Raw genomic sequence first — 20,537 nt, 5'->3', positions numbered from 1 at the left:
TTATTGTCCCTCTGTTTCTTTTTTGCTGGTTTTTCCTCTTTCTCTTAAAAAAATTCCCATCTCTAAACTTGGACTTCTTCCTTAGATGTTTTTTCCTGGGTGATATGAGTCACTTCCATTGCTTAAATTATCATCTATCTAACAATAAAAATATTAATCTGTATCTTCATGCCTGACTTTCCCCTAGGTTATTTTTACACTTAGAAGTTCATATAGTACCATATACCTCTACCTTGATGATTCACATTCATCTCAAACTCAACATGTCTAAAATTTATCACCTTTCCTAACATACATGTTTTTCCATATATTTGATATTTTGTTGAAAACCCCATACTTTCTTTTACCAAACCTGAACCCCTGGAATTTGAAATTGCTCTAGAACGGATTTATTCAGTCATCTGGCCATCAAATATTTTTATTTTTTATATTTTTTTAAAGTGGGCTCCATACTCCACTGCATGTAGAGCCACTGACTGTGGAGTCCAACATAGGGCTTGAACTCATGACCGTGAGTTTAAGACCTGAGCTGAGATCAAGAGTTAGATGCTTAACCAACTGAGCCACCCAGGAGCCCCTAGCCATCAAATAATTAATGAGTCGCTACTATGCGTGCTAGACACTGCTTTGGCTGGAGGATATAATGGGAACAAAATGAAAACACAGAGATTATATTCTAGTGGAAGGAAACAGACAAATATGTCAATTGGTATGAAATGCTATAGAGTAAGTTAAAAGCATGGTAAGGGAGACAGGGAGTATCCAGCAGAATTAAATAAATAATATTTTATACAAGTTGGTGAGGAAGACATTATTGATAAGGTGACATTTGCACAGAGCCCTAAAGAAAGGAGATAAAGCCATGCAAGTATTTGGGATAAGAGTGCTGCAAGGTAGAGTGAACATCATGTGGTGGGCTAGGTAGTAGTAGGCTAGGCAGAAGTATAGTAGAACAGAGTGAGCAGGGAAAGTCAGCAGGTAAGACTGGCAAGATAGCAAAAAGACCAGGTCATGGAGAACCTGTACACTCTGGGAAGCACACCCCACTTGTACTCTGAGATGAGAGTCATGGATTAGTTTTTGAGAATAGAAATGACACATTCTATCTTATGGTATGAGTGTTTTTTGAAAGCAGAGTTGATAAGACTTTTACAGGAAAACAGATTAGGGGAAGGTTATCAGCTTTAAAGCTGTTAAGTTTGAGATGTCTATTAGTCACCCAAATAAAAGCCTCAGGTAGATAATTTGATGAATGCATATGTTGTTCAGGGAAGGAATTCAGGCTAATGATATTAATTTTGGAGCCTTCAGTAAGCAGATGGTATATAAAGTTACAAAAGTGGATGAGATATTTACTAAGGAGGAAGGTCAGGGAAAGAAGCCATCTGGAGCTGAACATTTAGTGGTTAGGGGAAGAACCAGCAAGAGAAAGAACAGCCAGTGGGAAGGAGAAGAGTCAGGTCCCAGAAGCCAGAATAAAGAAAGTGCTAAAAAGGCAGGAGTGATTAACTATGTGAATGCTAGGTTAACAATGAGGATGGAGAGCTGACAGGATTCAGCAATATGGGGGTAACTAGTAATCTTGACAAGGGGTAGTGTGCAGTGATCAAAGAGTGAGGTGAGTTCAGGAGAGAAGGGGAAGAGATGAAGTAGAGAATATGAATGGAGATCATTCTAAGGAGTTGTACCTTAAGTGGATAAGGGAATGGATTGGTGAGATTAGAGGAATCAAGAAAGGTATTTCTTGTTTAGATGGAGACCTAGAGTATACCTGACTAATGGGACTGATCCAGTAAAGAAGAAGATAGTAGCAAGGCAGGAGACAGGAGTAATTATTGGACTGATTTCCCTGAAGAGATGATCGAAAGGAGATCTAGTACATAAGAATGAATAAACCTTCTGCCCCAAAACTTACTTTCATTGATCTTGTACTACCTAGTTCTGAAATATTAAGAATCCTGTGAAGAGTTTACTTTGTAGGTTATGACCAAGATGTCTACTGAATGTAAATGGAGATACTCTACCACTCCCAATTAATCACTATCTAGCCAAATCTTCTCGAATCATCTTTCACACATTATACTCTGCTCTAGCACCTGTGTTAAACTGAAACCTTTACTTCCTTACTAATCTCCTTGCAACAGTTTCACTTTGGTCTATTTCTAAAACACAAATCTTGTTATGCTGCTCCTCTTAGAAACTTCCACAGTCACCATCCAAGTTTCAACTTATCAGAAATGACACAGGAAGCTTCCTACTAAAAGGTCTATAACATCCCTATTTCTTTTTTGTTTCCTTCCAGTCCCAATGGCACCCTGGCCTGCTGACTCCTATGAGAAAAGCTACACAGCTTCTTACTCTTCCCAGAGTATGGAGTGCCCTTGCCCAAGCATTCCTTACATTCAGTATGAAGAGCTGTTAAGTTTCTGCTGCATAATTAGCTGCCATTTTTCTATGCTGTCGCATCACTTTGTTATACCTAGTTTAATACTTTTATTACAGTAATTCTTTTTATGCCTGGTTCCAAGACTAACAATCTAAGGTAGACATTTATCTTTATATCTACCTGCACAATATAAATTAGATACTTAGGAATTTATGCATGCTTATTAAATGCACAAACTTATTTTCTCATATGTGTAAATTAAGGCAATATGCAGATAAATAAGCATTTACCTTATATATAAGATTACAACCTGTTTCTTAAAATGTTAACAAACAAAATCACCTGGGTTTCTAAGTTCAAAACATGTACATTAGTAGCTTGCTGGAAAATACATAGGATAGGATTCTGCGCTAGAAATCATTTTCTCTCAGAATTTTAAAGGCGCTGCTCTGTAGTATACATTATAGAATCCATAATCTTCTAGCTTCCATTGTAAATGGTGAGAGAATTTATACCATTATGACTCTTGACTTTGTTTGAAACAAAAAATTTAATTTTTTTGCTCCCTGGAAAATTTAAGATTTCCCTTTGCCCTTAGCATTCTAAAATTTCCCAAGGATGCGTCTTAAGATGAGTCATTTTTATTCATATGGTCACTCAGAAAACCCTTTTAATAAAAAAAAACTTGTCTTCCAGTACTGATAAAGTATCTTAAATTATTTCTTTGAAAATTTCTCATTTCTCCTTTGTTCCTTCTTTCTCACACTCCAAATTTTCAGATGTTAGGCTCATAGGACTGACTTTTCTAATTATCCTTTCTTCGTTCATCTTTTCTTTTTGTTCTATATTTTTGTAGGTTTCATAAGTTTTATCTTCTATTACTTCTATGGAGTTAATCTATGTCATCACAGTTTTTTAATTTATAAGAACTCTTTTTATAGTAACTTGTTCTTATTTTAAGGATGCAATATGTTCTATATCCTGAGAATACTAGTAAGTTTTTTTGAAATTTCATTCACTTCCTTGCATGGTCTATTTCCTCTAACTTCCTTTGTTTGTTTTTGTACTATGGGTATTATCTTTCACAGAGGCTTTCTTCCAATAACTAGTGATCCTTGATTCTCTGTTCCTATTTAAGAGTGAAGTGTGTGCTGGTGAGGCTTGTCAATTGTTGGCATCATTGCCTGGTGCTCCGGCTATGAGGTTTCATTCAAGTACCTGTGACTGTCAGTATTTGCAGTCTTTTCTATTGAGCTAGTCATGTTTCCCAGGAAAAAAAAATCTTCCAGTCTTCTGCCTAGAGGTCTGGCTGCCAGTATTTAGGAGACAAATGTGGGAAGGAGGCTGGTGAGTCTCATTACTTGATAGACAGATTTTTTTACTTAATCTCTGTTTTCAATATCTCCACCTTCCCAATTCAGAATCCCTCCATTTCACCTTTTCTAGACAATAACCTTCTGATCTTCTGGCACAAAAAGGATAAGCTAACTGTCTGCAGTGGGGGAAGGGATATAAATGTTTCCTAAATAGATTTTCAACTAATTTCTATTTTCTACCTCACCTCCAGAAGAACATGCTGCTGCCAATTTGCCTGTCTTGGATTCTTTAGGGCAAATTGGGTACATTGTCTCCTCTATGAGGTTTTAGTTTTCTATGGACTTTCTAAGTCTTTCATGCTTTTTGGCTTTCACAATTGTTATTTTTTTCTCTGATCATTATCTTTGTGGATTTAGAAGTTAAACAAATTGTCTTAGTAATTTGAGTAGGGCTTTGAGAGGGGGAGAGATAAAAGAATATTTTTAATATATGCCATATTTTTGATATATTTGAAATTGGTTTTCAGTGATTTCCTTATTCTTTCTTAAGCTCTCTTATCCATAAAATTAGAATAAAATCTTTGTCTACTATCCACAGATATTATGAAACTGAAAAATGAGATAATAATATGAACAGCACTATAAAGTACTACCAAAGTACATTTAATCTTGCAGGCTTTCTAAAACAGAAGTGTTAACTTCTATACTGCATATTAGTGCCACTATTTTTTTAAAAACTGTACCTTCCCTACACTATATTAGTAGAATTAAACAACAGCAACAACAACAAAACTAAGTATGTCTTACCGAAAGGGTCCACAGGAAATTGGCTCTAAAGAAATATGATGCATAAATAAGCTTCTGTCTTTTAGGATGCCTAGAAAAATAGTTTATATTATGTATTAATGACAATCTAATGGGGGATTTTATTCTTTATGCCTGTTTATTACACATTATTATAAACATTTACATAAAAACTTTGTTATTATAGACTTGAAATTTTGACTCATAAATTGATGACTATATTCTAAATAACTCAGTGTAAACATATAAAGGAAATCAGTATAAATTTAATCAGCTGATGTTAATCAGAACTCAAATGTGCTACCTGCCATGCAAATATAAAATTTAAAATGTAATCTTATGAAGGTTTACAAGCCAAACTTTAGCTTTATTCTCAGTATGCAACTTTTACTTTTTTTTTTTAAAGATTCATTTGTTTCAGAGAGAAAGCAAGTGAGAAAGAGCGTGAGCACAAGTGGGGGGAGGGGCAGAGGAAAGGGAGAGAGAGAACCTCAAGCAGACTGCACTGTGCACAGAGCCTGTTGTGGGACTTAACCTCATGATCCATGAAATCATTACCTGAGCAGAAATCATGGGTTGGACACTTAACCAACTGAGCCACCCAGGTGCCTTCTTAAACCTTCAACTAGTTCATTAGTATGGGATTGGTTGAATAAACTAGAATACATTGATGCAACCACATGATCAAGTACTATGCAACTATGAAAAAGGATGAGAAATCTCTATATAGTTATTAAAGGTTTAATTGTGGGATTTATCCCATGTGTTTCTGAACTAAGTCTCTACAGTCTAACACATTTATCCCTCACTATCTGAATTTTTCCTTTCCAAATCCAGGAACCAAGTATATAGCAAGTAATAGTTACATGTTTTATTTAAGTATTCCATGGTAATGAGATAGGAAACCACGGAGCATTTTAAGCAATCAAGAGGCATGATCTGACCAGGATGATTCTAGCTGCTGTGTTGAGGCAGCCTGGAGGAGGGGCAGAGGCAGAAACAGAGAGATGAGTTAAAGCAATGACCATGACTTGGATCAAGATGGTAGGGGCAAAGGTGAGAAGAAATGATCAGATTGTTATATTTCAAAGGTAGAACCTATAGGACTGCTGATGGGCTTTGTGTGGAGTATGAAGAAACAAAAGAGTAAATGAGGACATCAAGGTTTTGATGTATCAACTGGCAGAGTGGCAGCAAGAAAAGAAAGAACAGAAAGAGCGGGTTTGGGAGAGGAATGGAATCAAGAGTTCAGCACTGGTTGTGGTTACTTGGAAATGCCCATTAGCGATGTAAGTAGAAAAGTATCAAGAGCAAATGAATAAATAAGTCTGGAGTTCCAGGACAGGTTAAACCTGCATACATAATTTTGGTAGTCACTGAAGTTTAGGCAGAGAAGAGCCCTAAGGACAGAGCCCTGGGGCACTCCTATGTTTAGAGAAAGGAATGAATAAGGAAAAGCCAGCAAAGGCAACAGAGAAGTGGCTATGCAGGAGGAGAACCAAGAGGATGTGGTGGTCTCAGGAGAGTGAACAACTGTCTAATGTGGCTGAAGGATAGAGCCAAATAACACAGAAATGACTGTTGGATTTACGAACATGGAGATCACCATGTAACTTAGGAAAGAGTGATTTTGGTGGAATGGTGAATGAAGGTTAGTCAAAACTGTGACTGGATTCCAGAACCTAAGCTTTAATTTATTATACTAAGATCTTACTAAATTTTTATAGTTTTTATTTTAAAAAGTCATTATTTTATAATCATTTCATGCTTCCCAATTACAAAGAACCTCCACATCATACTAGGTGTTAAGAAGGAAGAGCTTGCATAACAAAGCAAGATGTATCTTTAGCAAACCACACTATAAAGTCTTGTCCAAGTATCTACATACCCGAAAAAGCTTAGAAAAAGAACTTAAAAAATACTGTATCTAGTACCTACAGAGAGGGGAAAAGATATGAATACAAAGCACATTTTACCGTCTGGAGTGCTTTTTGAAGCTTTTAAAGATGTTTCTTGATTTTTTATTATCCTGTCGAATTCATTTAACAAGTTTCTTTTAATTGGGGGTTCTCCTAAAAAGAAATTTTCATACATTTTTTAAAGCAAATAACATCAATTTTGTTTTTCAAAAGGCTTTATAGCCTATTTTTTAAAACTAAAGAACTGACTCTTAAAATTTATTAGGCAAAAAAATACATAATAATTACAATTTAAAAAGCAACCATCCTATTTTGAAAGATGATTCATTTCTCAATATCAATTTTTTTTAGCCATTCAAAATACCACTATCTAATAGGGGCTGGGAATAAAAACATGCTACCAGTTACCAAAGAGATACTACTTTTTAATAAAATAAACTGGTACTGAATGTAACTGTAGGTTTACCATAAATAAGGACAAACAAAATTCCTTCAAGTAAAACTCTTTCTGCATTGAACTTGAGAAGGAATTTATTATGGAGGTCCTTGAATTAAAGTAGAAGAAAAGACTTTTTAAAATTACCAAAATTACTTTAAAACATTAGAAGTTATACTTATTTAAAAACTCTACAAAAGCTAAGAGTAAAATTAAATCATAATTCAAGTTATGCATGTTCAACTCATACTGAGATAATATGTGATAATAGGTACTTTGCTTTTTGATGCTTTATTAAATGGAATGAATTTGTAGAATAAGTAAAAATGACCATGTAAGGCCTTATCAAGTGTTAGATTATGAAGTGATTTCATTGTTTAATAAGGACCTGTACTATTCAAGTAAGTAACCAGAAGTTGATTAAGCTATATACTTATATATAATAGAGGTGAGAGAAATTAAAGTGATGCCATTGAGAACATTTATTAGAAGTCTGAGTTGGGTTTTTTTTTCTCCTAAGCAGGCCAACCCACTTGGGAATACACATGAACAAAATGGGTTCCTATAAATAAAGCCATTATTTTCCATAAAAGAATTGTGAATCTCTTAAAGCATCTGCACTTGAGAATTTTCACAAGAGCACAGCAATAGTTTAAGGTAAGTATCATAAATTTACTACTATTCCCATAACATAAACTTAGTATGGAATGTGACCTGGATAACACTTAAGCAAATCTGTATCCATCAGGGTCACTGAAGGTACCAAATGGAAGAGTGAACTGACTGGCTTCAGTGTCTTCTCTGTAATAAGAGACTGGACAAGACCTGTGATAAGTCAATTCTATGGGTCTATAGTTTTTTAAAAATAGCTAGTTATTTAACATCATCCACTTAAAAGCAAGAGTTAGTTATGGCATATAATTTAATTGTGTTTGATCAACAGATTCAATTATTTAAGATTACTCCCAGTCAGATACTAACAGAAAAAAAAAAATCACACCATTTAACCTAATAGAACTAAGTTGTTACATAAACATTTAAAAGAGAAGTTAGAATATAGTCCAAGTGGCATTAAAACCAGAACACTATCTGCTAAAAATAACTGATTTTTAGAATACTTCAGAGATGAAAAAAAGGAGGCAAATCAGCACCTATAACTGAAACTATTTTTTAAGTTCTTAAGAGCCAGAGTTGGAACCTTTGTTCTGTGTTCTCTCTATATACATATTCATATTTATTTGAAAACAGTTACTAAGTTATATTATGCAGGCTGTTATAAGGATAGAGATTTCACGCTTTCTAGGGAAACTTTTAACAGTAATTTCTCAATTATAACTACATTAATAATCTCTAAAAATACATTAAAAAACCTCAAAACATGCTTCTTGGTATAGATTCAGAGATATCAAGTGAAATCACATTCCCCTAAACTATACATAAAAGTTTATCAAAATATAGCTTATAATACCTGAATTGCTTTAAGCTAGCATTCCAACATTTTTAAAGACTTAATTTAAGTGACTGGCAAACTGAAAGGAAAAAATAGACACTTACCAACTGAGACAAGTGCATCTCCTCTTCTTTTTCCAATTCTTGAATTTAACAAAACCATTTCCTTAGTGTTTTGGCATGTAAAAACAAAGTGTTTGGCATGACTTAGCAGTTCGGAATCTGTCAGCTCACCATCTTCCATAAAAGCTTTGGCAATCTCTACGGTTTCTGTTTCAAAATAGTCTTCTGGATCCTTGGAGTAAGTAGAACAAAATTCTATATTTGTTTTCACAGGAAGATTAGGAAAAGTTTCAGCTTTCCCAATCTCTGTTTTTATATTTTTAGGTAAAGCTTGTTCTTTTCCCAAAGGATGAATGTTCTCAACAAGTGATACTTTGCTTCCGACTAGCAACTGTCGTTTGTCTTGCTTCAATTGAGAGGGACATGGAGAAACTTTAATAGAGTGATGATTTTCTGAAGAACCACTCTGATTGTTACAGTTACTTGATAATCTAAATTCTTTATTGCAGGCTTTATCCAATTTGGAGTTTCTAGAGTGTTCTGGGGTTCTCTTACCAATACAAGAGGGAGGAGGCATTTTTGATACATCTTGTCTAGAAGTAGATGAATGCTGAAGACAACCTTCAGTTCTGATCAGATTGAATTCTTCTAACATTCCCTTAACTTTGCATAAGGCACTTTCAGAAACTGGAACTTGTTTCCCACTTGCTGTCCTAAATCCAGAGAAAGCAGATGATAGTAAATTTTGGGAGGTATATATCACAGTATTTTCTTCATTTGTGAACTTTTCTGAATGTTCTTCATTATCTTTAAATGATACTTCAGGAAAGAGTTGCTTAGCACTATCTTCTAGCTTAGAAAACACCTCTCTTGCCTTTTGTATTGCAGCATCTGATACTTGTACAGATTTTCCACTTGCTGTGCTAAAAATCCCACACGCATTTGTATAAGAGACTGACTTGGGAAGCTTCCCCCTAGGAAGTTCACATCTATCAGAAGTTTTTGAATTAATCTGACAAGGTGGTGTTTCAGAAACTTTCTCCAATCCAGACATACTTTGGTTAAGTTGTGAAGTTTGCTCACTTTGAATGTCAGCAAAAACCTTATGTGAAGGTGAACATTCTGTAGCACCCAGAGAGTTAGGAAAAATATCCTCTGAATCATCCAGTGCCTTAGGATAATCTGCCACAATTTCTGCATGGCAAGTGTCTGATTTACTCTTGGTGTTTTGTTTAGTTACCATGCTGCAGTTGTCTGTAAACCCCTCTGTCACTTTTGTCTGGTGCGCAACAAAGACACTTTTACTATTTACTGTACTGTATGCAGGTACAGCATTATTTGAATCAGAATTCAATTTTTGAATTGAATTAAAATTATTTGAGTCAGATATGGCCACTTTAATGGCTGTATTTTTATTTTTGCATGAAGAGTTAGTCGCAAGTTTCTCAACACAAATATCTTCATTTACACTTTGTGGGTCTGTGTCTGCTTCTCTTCCAGGGGACATTATTTCAGAGAAACCAATGTTTTTTCTCTCTCTAATATTCTTTATTACTGGTTCAATACCAGAATTACCAATTTTACTTCTTGAAAGATATTCTGATTTATTGTACACTTCACTAGAATGACAAAAGCCAGGATGGTATGAATAGCTGTTAGACATGGTACTATTACTTAAATAAGTTGAGCCTTGTTTTTCAGAGAGATGATTTTTGTCATTTTCAGTTATGGCACTATTTGAACTATTTCCACATGAAGGATTTTCTACATAATCATCAGGATATTCTTTTAAGCAGTTAACCTTGGCAGCATTTATTCTTTCTGATTGATCATCCCATTCTCCTTCTCTAAGCCATTTTTTTGCTTCAAATAGTGAAGCCTCACTCACAGAAATTTTTCTTCCGTGTCCTGTGTAAAATGTTAAAGGTGAGTTTTCAATGGCTGAATAAGTGGATTGATTTGTATACATTGTAGGCTTTTTTGCTGTTTCTTTTTCTGTATTTTCATGTACTTCAACTTTCAGAGAGGCATGATCTGATATTTTAAGATTTTCAGTTTGTTTGTCTAAATTCTCACTTAAGAGCCTGGGTCTTAAGGCTGCAATCTCTTTAGAAACAAGTTTTTTCCTCTCTAGAGAACTGTGAGTTTCTTCATACTCTGGGGTAGTTGTTATTTCAGTTGTCCCACAAGCTAATTCACGCCCATCTTTACATTCTTCTCTGTCCTTGGACATCTTTGCCCCTCGATGGCTAAAATTAGTGATTTCACTATTATCTTGCTCTTTTTCTTCAAAAAGATTTTTTACTTTGTCCAAAGATTCCTTTGTAATTTCTATTTTTTTCCCACTAGCTGTATGAAAAGCCAACACAGCAGATCCTTTGATCTTTTTTATTTTACTTTCTGGTCTTTGCTGGAGGATCAGTAATATATTTTCAGTACCAATTAGGTCACTTTCTTTCGTTATTTTGTCTTTTCTTTCAGTATTTTCTATTACCTCATGATTTGAGATGTCTGTTTTCTTGATATCTATGCCAGGAAGTAATTCAGAATTCAAGGAATCTGAAAAGTTATTTAATTCTTCTTCTGTCCATTTTTGATTAAGGAGACTTATAGCTTTATTTAATGACTCTTTGGAGACCCTTATATTTTTCCCGCTTGCAGTCTGAAAGGATAAATAAAAAGTGTCAAAATCTTTTATGTTTTGCCCCATATTAGCTGTTAACTGCTGTTTATTTGACATAGTAATATGAAATGTTTCTTCAGCTTTCATAACTTCTAAACAGGTTAAATCTGACAAACCTTCTTTAATTTGAGTGTTCCCCTCCTTCATAAACTGGCTAGATAATTTCAGATCTATGTTGTGCTGATCAATACAGTGCAAGCCATTTTCTTCTTCATGAATATAAACTGTATCATTTTTACTTGAATCACTGCCATCAGATTCTGAGTTACAAGTATTTCTACTGGCGTCAGTACATTGGTTACCTTCATTTTCTGTATTTCTCCTGTAACTTTCAGTATATTCTTCAACAAAAATGTCAGTAGTCATTTCAATATTATTTTGTAGTATTAGCCGGCATTTATTATTTTTCTCATTTAAATTTTTATCATTACAATCTTCTATCTGAATCATTGAGACAGAATCATTATATTTGCTTGAGGAGAAACTTCTATCTACTTCTACAGAAGTTTCCTCATTGATATTCTCAAGGTCACTGAACAGTTTCTTAGCTTTTTGCAATGCTTCACTACCAACATTCAATTTTGTGCCACGAGCAGAATAAAAGCCTCTAAACTCCACTTCATTTTTATCTGTTGAATAGCCAGAAGCACTTCTGTTACAGCTGGTTCTTGACAAGCAAGCAAACTTCTGCTTACCTCCAATTATACCTTCAGATTTCTTGCTATCTACCTGACTGATAGATGGAGCATTAATTGTGAGATGAAGATCATCATCTTTCCTTTCCTTAGAAGTGCTATTCAAGATAGTCAGCTGGTTTTCAGGCATTTCAAATGGATTTTTCTGTATTATGTGGCTTGGTTTTCTAAACTGTGTAAATTCAAACTGGCTTCCTGATTCTTCCAAAATAGTAGAAAGTTCTGTAATTTCTGCCTTTTGACTAGGTGTTAAATTATGATTTGAATCAAAATCTTGCTTTAAAGATAAAGTTGGAGGAGCTGTGTGACCACTTTCACTATCAGAAACATATGTGCTATTCTGCACAAACCCAGATATGATATTAATGGACTGTGGATCAAGTGCATGAGATTTGCTTGGTTTCTCTTGACTTTCTAATGATGAAGTATTTACAATTTCAAGACATGCTAAGTTAGTAGGATAATGTTCCTCAATATCTTTGAAAAGCATTTTACTTTTCCTAATGTTGTTTTCAGAGAGTTTTATCTCTTTATTAGAAGCTGTTTTGAAGCCATTTTCAAAACTGTGATTTGAAATTGGATCAGACAGTCTTGCCCAATTATCCATATAATCACTGTTTCCATTTGATTTCCTAACTATATCTGAGGTAATGTCTGATTTTGAATCTTGATCTAGAGTCATTTTTAGTTGTTGCTTTATGGTACTTCTGTTCCTTTCTGTAAGATCATCTATGCTTGATGAATCACAATCTTTCATAATCGACACTTTGGCTGCTTGTTTGTCATCCAGGTCTGTACATACTACCATGGTAGAGTTCTTAGGAACAGAATCTCTTACACAACAGAGGTCTGAATCATGAAGTTCCTTAGTATTTCCTAAAACAGGAGTATTACTTTCATTAGTTATCTTTAAGACAAAATTATTTTCATCATCTGGGAAAAGTTCTTCAGAGTTTGGATTAACAGTTATTTTTGAAATTAAAGTAGTTTCTTTTTGGTCTTTTTGGACTGTGGTGAGATTTGCATTTTGGTTGAATTGTACCTTTACTGAAGATGATGCTACTGTTCTATGTTTTTCAGTTGACAACAGTTTAGCATTTTTAGAATTTGCATTTAAAACATGTATGTCTTGATTCTTTTCCATGGGAATATTTTTGGTTAATTCAAAACCAGCTTCATGATTTTTACATTTTAGTTTCTCTGATATTTTATATGATTCTTTTCCTCTAGACATCACAACTAGGCTTGATGGAGAATCCCTAGAGCTAGGAGTTAACAGACTGGTATTATCACAGTCAAATGAAAAGCTTTCTGGAGACTGAAAGTGAATATCACTACCTTCCACTTCTGAATGTGGCATAGGAGGGTGACTTACTGTAGGCAAGACTTTTTCTTTTATATCTGAAACTCTTTGGTTTTTTGCATCATCTTCCCAGTGTTTTTCCTGCAGGGATGACAGACAATCAGTTTCTGTGGTTATAAATGACTCCAGTTTTTTCTTATTAATTTTTGCTTCTTTATAATCAGGATCCTGAGATATTATTTTATTATTAGGAGAACTGGTTCCATTACTGGAAACTTTTCTCAGAATTGTCCCAAAAGAGCTGGTTAAAGACAAAGCTGGTTTTTCTGAATCATTCTGTAAACAGTTTTTTTTGATGGAAGAAGAATGCAATAAACCTAAGCATGAAGACACAAAGTGACAAAATTAAAGTGCCATCAATCACATTCACTATTTTTCACTAAGTAAAAAAAAAAAAAAAAGTAGTATCTGAAGCAAGAATTACATGAAAAGTAAGAAATGAATGAGGTCAGGCTTAAAACAGAAAAAATTCTAAATATTCTCTATTTCAAGTTATTAGATTTTCCAACTAAAGAATAAATAGGACTTAGTATTTTTTTTCTAACATGTATCAATTTAATCAAAATTTGTATGTAGTTCAAGAAAGCACTAGCTACCATAAGTAAAATTCAAAGTAGTTTTACTGGAAAAAATTCACTGCTACTATTGGTATAATAGGAGATAAAAAAGGCAAATGAATTAGAAAAGTAATCACTTCCTTTAGTTAATTCAGTTTTTGATATTGAAAAAAATCAACTTTTATTTATTTTCTAAAGATTTTATGTATTTATTTGAGAGAGAGCAAGAGCACATTATCATGAGTAGAGTGTTGAGGCAGAGGGAGAGGGAGAATCAGATTCCCCACTGAATGAGGAGCCTGATGTAGAGCTCAATCCCAGGGCTCTGAGATCATTACATGAGCCAAAGTTAGATGCTTAACCAACTGAGCTACCCAGGTGCCGCCCCCGCATCAGCTTTTAAAAACAGGTTCTACAGATGAAAGGCCTCAAAGATGACCTAATCACAATTATAAAGGCAAATGAATTAAACTGCTCTGAGTTACTTTTTCAATGCTCTAAATTCCCTATTAGCCAGTCAAAATTATTAATCTCATTTTATTTAATCAGGGGCCACCACAACATATTAGCTGTTTAATTGATTTTAATTCTGACATACACAGTATCAAACATTTTTTCTCTGGAAATATACCCAAATCTCAAACAGTTCCTCTGTACTCCAGTTCCCCCAAACCTATTATTCACTGAGATATTCCACCCACTAAAATCTTCTCAAAGGAAGATAAAAGAGATCTTAAAAAACCAAAAAGCTACAGAAGGAAAACTTTCGGTAAGCAGGCAGTATATTTACTAGAAAGATGAGAGACACACATATTCAAATAGGAGAACTTGTCACCATCCCTAATACTACATGCACTATTCTCACTCACACAGACACACACAGATACACATCCCCACACAGAGGTACCTGAATCAGCATTTGTAAATGTCAGTGGTCCTTCAAAAGCATTTGCTTCAAATTGGGCCGAAAGGTTAATTAGTCTTGACTCCTGGTCTTTCTGTGTTTTCAGGCCTTGATTAGATGTTTCATCATTTATAACGTAAATAAACTTTTTTGTTTTCTTTTTCAAACTAGATATTAAACCTAAATTCTTCAAAGCTACAGAAGTATGTTTGATAGTTGCTGGCCAGCTTCCATCATCAATTGAACTTGTACATAAAGAATCCTCTTTCTGAGAGCAAATAGTATGTTTTTCCAATCCACTTTCAGAGGCTTCAGGTTCTTTAAAGTTTGGATTAGTCATATTATTTGAGAACATTGCATTGGACATCCCTTCAGGTGATTCTCTTATCCTGAATATAGACTTTCTGATACCCTGAAGTGGAGAAGCTATTAAAGTAGTTTCATATATTGCTTGCTTTACCGAAACAACGGGATCTTCATGAGATTCAAGACACTGCCCTTCATTTATCTTATTTACTGCTGTTTCCTCATTTAACGTCTTCTCTGAATACTTTGGTACATTTGAAATCTGTGGCCAAGAATTTTCCACAGTAATGACGTTGGTGCATTCTTTATCTGTGATTATGAGGTCTTTTTCTGAATTATTTTGGTCATAAGAAGTATGCAATAGAGGTGTTTTCTCCATCTGAGCTTCATTTAGACTTGAGAGGGTTAGGTCAGACCATCCAGAGGCTGAAGACAGTACAACTTCCTTGGAGATTTGGTCAGTTCCATTCCCAAACGGCTTCTCATGTGTTACATTCCAATCTAATGGATGACTGTCATTTGGTTCCATTTCAGATACCAATGAATGTTTATTTTCTTTCATTTGCTTTTTAGCTTCTTCACATTCACTGGTTTTTGTCTCATTAAAAATATTTTTCCTAGTTTTGCTAGTTTTTATTTTTTGTAGATTTGTTTTATATTTAGGAACACATAATGAAAAACTATCTTCTTCAGAAGCATCTACAACTTTTTCATGTACTTCATCCTCTAGGACATTTGGTGTAGACTTTACAAAATGGTCTTTGGTGCTATTTACTTTACCAAATGAATTCCCCGAACCTGTTAAAATTTAAAACAGAAGTATATTAATAACATTTCATAATACAGTCCTATAATTTACACTATTCTTACGACCTTTCTCATAGAAATAGTATATACTAAATAGCACATAAGGCAGTATTTAAAGGGTTATCCTGAGTGCTAGCTTAGTGCCAGAGTGCCACCCTTCTACTGTTCTTCTGGTAAAGACTGATTCTAATGTCCCCAAAGCCTTTTATTCATATTCCAGGTCCTAATAACCTTTATCAGCTCTGCACAATTAAAACTCAATCTTAGGATATATACGCAATTCAACATTCTAAGATTTATCAAATTAGATGTTCCAAATAAATTTGGGGCCCAGGGCACCTGGGTGGCTCAGTCAGTTAAACGTCCAGTTCTCAGTTTCAGCTCGTCATGATCTCAGGGTCCTGAGATGGAGCGCCATGTTGGGAGTCAGCTTGGGGTTCTCTCTTCCTCTCTACTCTTCCTTACCCCCTCAATGCTCTCTAAGACAAACAAATCTAAAAAAAAAAAAAATCTGTGGCCCTAAAATAACAGAGTAAAATATGATTTTACATACAAACACACACATACATACACAGTTATCCAATCATACACATTTATACATACACACATACTAAGAAAAATGCAATATCCCAATGATCCGATTTAGGTAACTTTTGGTACTAATTACTTTCTAATGAAAAAAGGCCTTTACATTTTGTTATTATTCTTATCTCTGTTGTGAGTTGTAGGTTTTGTTTTTGTCATATTAGTTTTTTTTTTTAAGATTTATTTATTTGAGAGAGAGAGCACACACAAGCTGGGGTAAGGGGCAGAGGAGAGAGAGAGAGAGTAGCAGACTCTGAGCCAAACACAGGGCTGAGCCAAACACAGGGCTGGATCCCAGGACCCTGAGATCATGATCTGAGCTGATACCAAGATTTGGATGCTTAACTGACTAAGCCACCCAGATGCCCCTATAATAACATCTTGAATGGTATTATCTTACCATAATTAAACATGTTCCTTTAAATCAAGTTAGCTTCAGGGCACCTGGGTGCTTTAGTCAGTTGAACATCTGACTTCGGCTCAGGTCATGATATCAGAATCCTGGGATCAAGCCCTGCTTTGGGCTTCTTGCTCAGCAGGGAGTCTGCTTGTTCCTCTCCCTCTGCCCTCTCCCTGCTCTGGCTCTCTCGCTTGTGCTCTCTCTCAAATAAATAGATAAAATCTTAAATAAAGTTAGCTTCTACATACAGTATGTTCAGTTATTAAAAAGGAAAAGCAATGTATTTTCTCTTTAAGAAAAAAAGAAAGCAATACTTCGATGATGTCAGTTAAAAGCAGTAGCTCAATTAAACAGAAGGACTTACTTTGACTTTTAGCTTCCCTTTGATTTTTGTTTTCTTTGTCTGGACCACAAGGGATAAACTGATCATTTTTCTTCAGACTTTCATCATGGTTAGAAAAACAGCTTTTAAAAATCTGCAAAAGTTTTATTTTAAAGTTACTAGTATAAAAACTCTCACTATGCATATGTATTCAACTTAGAGACAGCATTACTCCATATGAAGTAAAGAAAATCACATATCAGATCAGGCTTTGAGACTTTCTCAAAGACTTAGATAAATCATAAATTGAAGAAATGATTAATGTACGATAAATAATTTTTCAAAGCATTCTAAAAATGTAAGCAACTACAACAGCATAATCAAGTTATGATATTTACTTACAGCAGTAGTGTCATTAGGAAATACAGCTGCAGATACTTCATCTCTGACTGTAAAAAAAAATTTCAATTTATCTGTACTGTATTATATACCATATACTAAAGTTAATGTGAAAAACTTAAATATTTCTTGGTCAGACATCAAAAGTCACATATACTACTAGAGTAAATGATGCAGTTGAAACAAAATGAATGGACTCAAGAATGGTAATTAGAAAGGTAAATCAGCATAAGCTACATTCAATTCCTTAGTACCATTCATAGATACGTCTAAGAAATTGTGGTTCAATGAGCCGGACTTTAAGGGGATACTATCCATAAAGACTTAGGAAATCAGATGGAGCTATGGGGTCATGACTTAAAAGATAAAGCTTGTAGACTTTAGCATTTATTTCGATAAAAATACTGTCTAAAGGTATATTTTATGTTAAATACTTCTTACTTTTTAACATGCTTTTATCTGTTATTTCATCTGAGCAACAACAAAAAACACAAAATTCCCAGCTCTAAAGAGAGAAAAATTTGGAATGTATTTTTGCTAGAAAAATAATTTAAAAAATCCTAGTTTGCATGTAAATGGACTCTTACAAAATACCACTCCTAGACCACCACTTAATGTACTTATGATTTGTTCCAATCTACACTAAATAGAATTATTCTGAACTAGTAACACACTTATCAAAGATAGTATTATCTAATAATTATCTTTTCATATATTCTTTTTGTCAGAAGCATTACAGATGACACTGTATCGGCATCATCTACCATCTTACATAATACACATTTGATAGTATTACCTATTAGCACAGTAGAACTAAGGGTTGGTGGTGTGGCTAAAGAACTTGACCAAGACATATCAGAATCCACCTCAGCTCCTAGACTTTCAGAAATGCGTTTTGGTGTCTGACCCTGAAAATAAAGAAAATATTTCACAGAAATGTACTGATGATTAAGAGCATTTTTTCATTTATCATTTTCTGATACATAAGATTGTACATACATATTTCTATAAATATGGGCAAAGGTAGGACATTGTCAAATTTTCAATTACTACACAATAAAAATATTTACCTTCATAAGCTTCGGTGTATGAAATAAGTTTCCACATACCACTGTGGGTAAAATGAGGAGAAAATTACTACGTTTTATATATTTTTTAAATTTAAGAGTATTCTAGAAATTAAAAGCCTTGTTTCTAATCATACCCGACTTTTCTCTCTGTGGTGTTACATGTGTACATCGTAGAATAGGACTAAAATGAAAAAAAAAAAAAAAGACACAAATCCTTCAGATTATTCAAAGATAACAAAAATGGCAAGAAGAAACATATTTCTTATTTAAAAAAAAAGGACTCTCAGTCACATTATTGGACTTACACTACTTTGTAATATTTTGTTACTTTTTAAAAAGAAATCTCATGAAGAATTAACTACTAAATTATGTTTAAAATGTCCACTAAAAGTAATGTATAGATTACTCACAAATTTCAGCTTCTAGGAATTGTATGTTTTGAATTTAAAAATAATGTAAAGTGAATCTATAAAAGCACCATATTCTCTCAAATGATTCAAAATACACAAATAATTTATTTTAAGCTACTATTTCAAGGGCATTGTTTTTCATCATTTTTGTAACTTAAAAACTTTATATCAACAAAAACCAATAAATTCAACATTATAAAAAAAACAAAGTAAATGTTTTTAATGTAAAAATTATCGTAATAAAGGTCTCAACCTAAAAATTACTTAAAAATACAAGATCTTCTTCATGTTCTTAAGTCAAAATATTAGCATGAAAATTAGATGCATTTCTATAAAACAAATAGCACGTGCAGGAAAATTGGAAAATTTTTCATTTAAATATTTTAATATCACACATCATACCTTTCACTAAGATAAGAATTTAGAGGTGGGCTGGTAACATTTCCTCGATCCATTTTAGACTTCATTGTGCAACAACTTTTATGTTTACTATCGGTAATATCCTTTCCTGAAACAGTACAGTAATACAGTGAGAATGTATATGCTCTGGATTGTGAATTTTCATTCTCTGGAAGTTTTTATTCTTATTCTTATTTTTATTTTTTAAGATTTTTATTATTTGAGAGAGAGTATGCCAGCATGTGAGCACGAGCAGGGGGAGGGGGGAGAGAGAGAGAGGGACAAGGAGACTCCCTGCTGAGTATGGAGCCTGATTTGGAGCTTAATCTCAAGAACCTGAGATCATGACCTGAGCCGAAGGCAGACACTTAACTGACTGAACCATCCAGGTGCCCCATCTCTGGAAGCACATAAAAACAAAAAGTCTCATCTATTCTGGGAAGGAGAATGTATGGAAAGTTCAGTTTGAACTGGTTTCTCAGTTTACTGATTCCTCCCAAAAGGGTATGTCTCAAGGGATAGATATCCCCTGCCCCCATTTAACAAGTATTAAGAATATATGTATGACACTTTGGGAAATTTAATTCATGACAGCTTTAACTTTAGAGGGTTCATAATATAGCAGGAGAAATTTTCTGAAATTCCATACAAGTGAAATGCAAAACAGAATTAAGTCACATGTACTATGGTATCATGGAGATTAAGAATAAAGAAAAGGACATTTACTAAAAACCTACTTAAAGTACCAAATCTGATCATATCACTCTTCTGCTGAAAACCTTTCAAGATCTTATTCTCAAGATCAGGCTCAAAGACCAAAACAAAACTCCCAGGGTAACAAGGACTTTCATGATTTAACTTAATTTCTATGACATTCTTTAACACTCTACTTTTCAACCACTTGCATATCCTGCAAGACTGCTTTCACTATAGTTCTTTACAAACTGCTTCTCTTTATTTTTCTTGTTCTGGAATATCCTCTTCCAGGCCTCCATTTTGAAACTCCCTCCCCTGGAAAAATTTAGTGGTTCCTAACATGAAATAAAGTGATTGCTGCTGCCATATGTTCCCAGAGTTTATTATGCACCATTCCTACTTCCCCTAATAGAATGTGAGCTCCTTGAGGTAGAGATCTTGTCTTATTTATCACTGTATCCTTATGAACTGCAATCAATGCCTGACGTTACAGTCACACCACAATTTCTGGTTGAATGAATTAGCCATGATTAGAAAATAAATCTGTTGTTGTTGAACACATTTACCT

The 20,537-nt window shown here is 34.1% G+C and overlaps 1 protein-coding gene across 9 annotated transcripts in view; it reads right to left on the bottom strand.

Annotated features, from left to right (window-relative positions):
• Positions 1 to 20,537, bottom strand: part of BRCA2 (BRCA2 DNA repair associated) — a 56,599-nt gene that overhangs the window by 27,530 nt on the left and 8,532 nt on the right. For 7 of the 9 annotated variants that reach the window (XM_055317421.1, XM_055317423.1, XM_055317425.1 and 4 more), the window contains 10 exons: positions 19,277 to 19,382; positions 18,599 to 18,645; positions 18,465 to 18,505; positions 18,191 to 18,302; positions 17,398 to 17,444; positions 17,038 to 17,149; positions 14,579 to 15,679; positions 8,416 to 13,431; positions 6,483 to 6,578; positions 4,510 to 4,579 (listed from right to left, as the gene is read on the bottom strand). In XM_055317421.1, the coding sequence (XP_055173396.1) occupies positions 4,510 to 4,579; positions 6,483 to 6,578; positions 8,416 to 13,431; positions 14,579 to 15,679; positions 17,038 to 17,149; positions 17,398 to 17,444; positions 18,191 to 18,302; positions 18,465 to 18,505; positions 18,599 to 18,645; positions 19,277 to 19,382 (6,748 nt within the window). Of the gene's footprint in view, positions 1 to 4,509; positions 4,580 to 6,482; positions 6,579 to 8,415; positions 13,432 to 14,578; positions 15,680 to 17,037; positions 17,150 to 17,397; positions 17,445 to 18,190; positions 18,303 to 18,464; positions 18,506 to 18,598; positions 18,646 to 19,276; positions 19,383 to 20,537 lie in introns of those variants that run through there. The other 2 variants (XM_055317427.1, XM_055317426.1) reach the window with 2 other exon arrangements.

The sequence above is a fragment of the Nyctereutes procyonoides genome, unplaced genomic scaffold (genome assembly GCF_905146905.1).
Source record: "Nyctereutes procyonoides isolate TBG_1078 unplaced genomic scaffold, NYPRO_anot_genome, whole genome shotgun sequence".
Taxonomy (NCBI): Eukaryota; Metazoa; Chordata; class Mammalia; order Carnivora; family Canidae; genus Nyctereutes; species Nyctereutes procyonoides.
The sequence above is the reverse complement of the archived record's forward strand: the minus strand, read 5'-3'. Positions and strand labels throughout refer to the sequence as shown.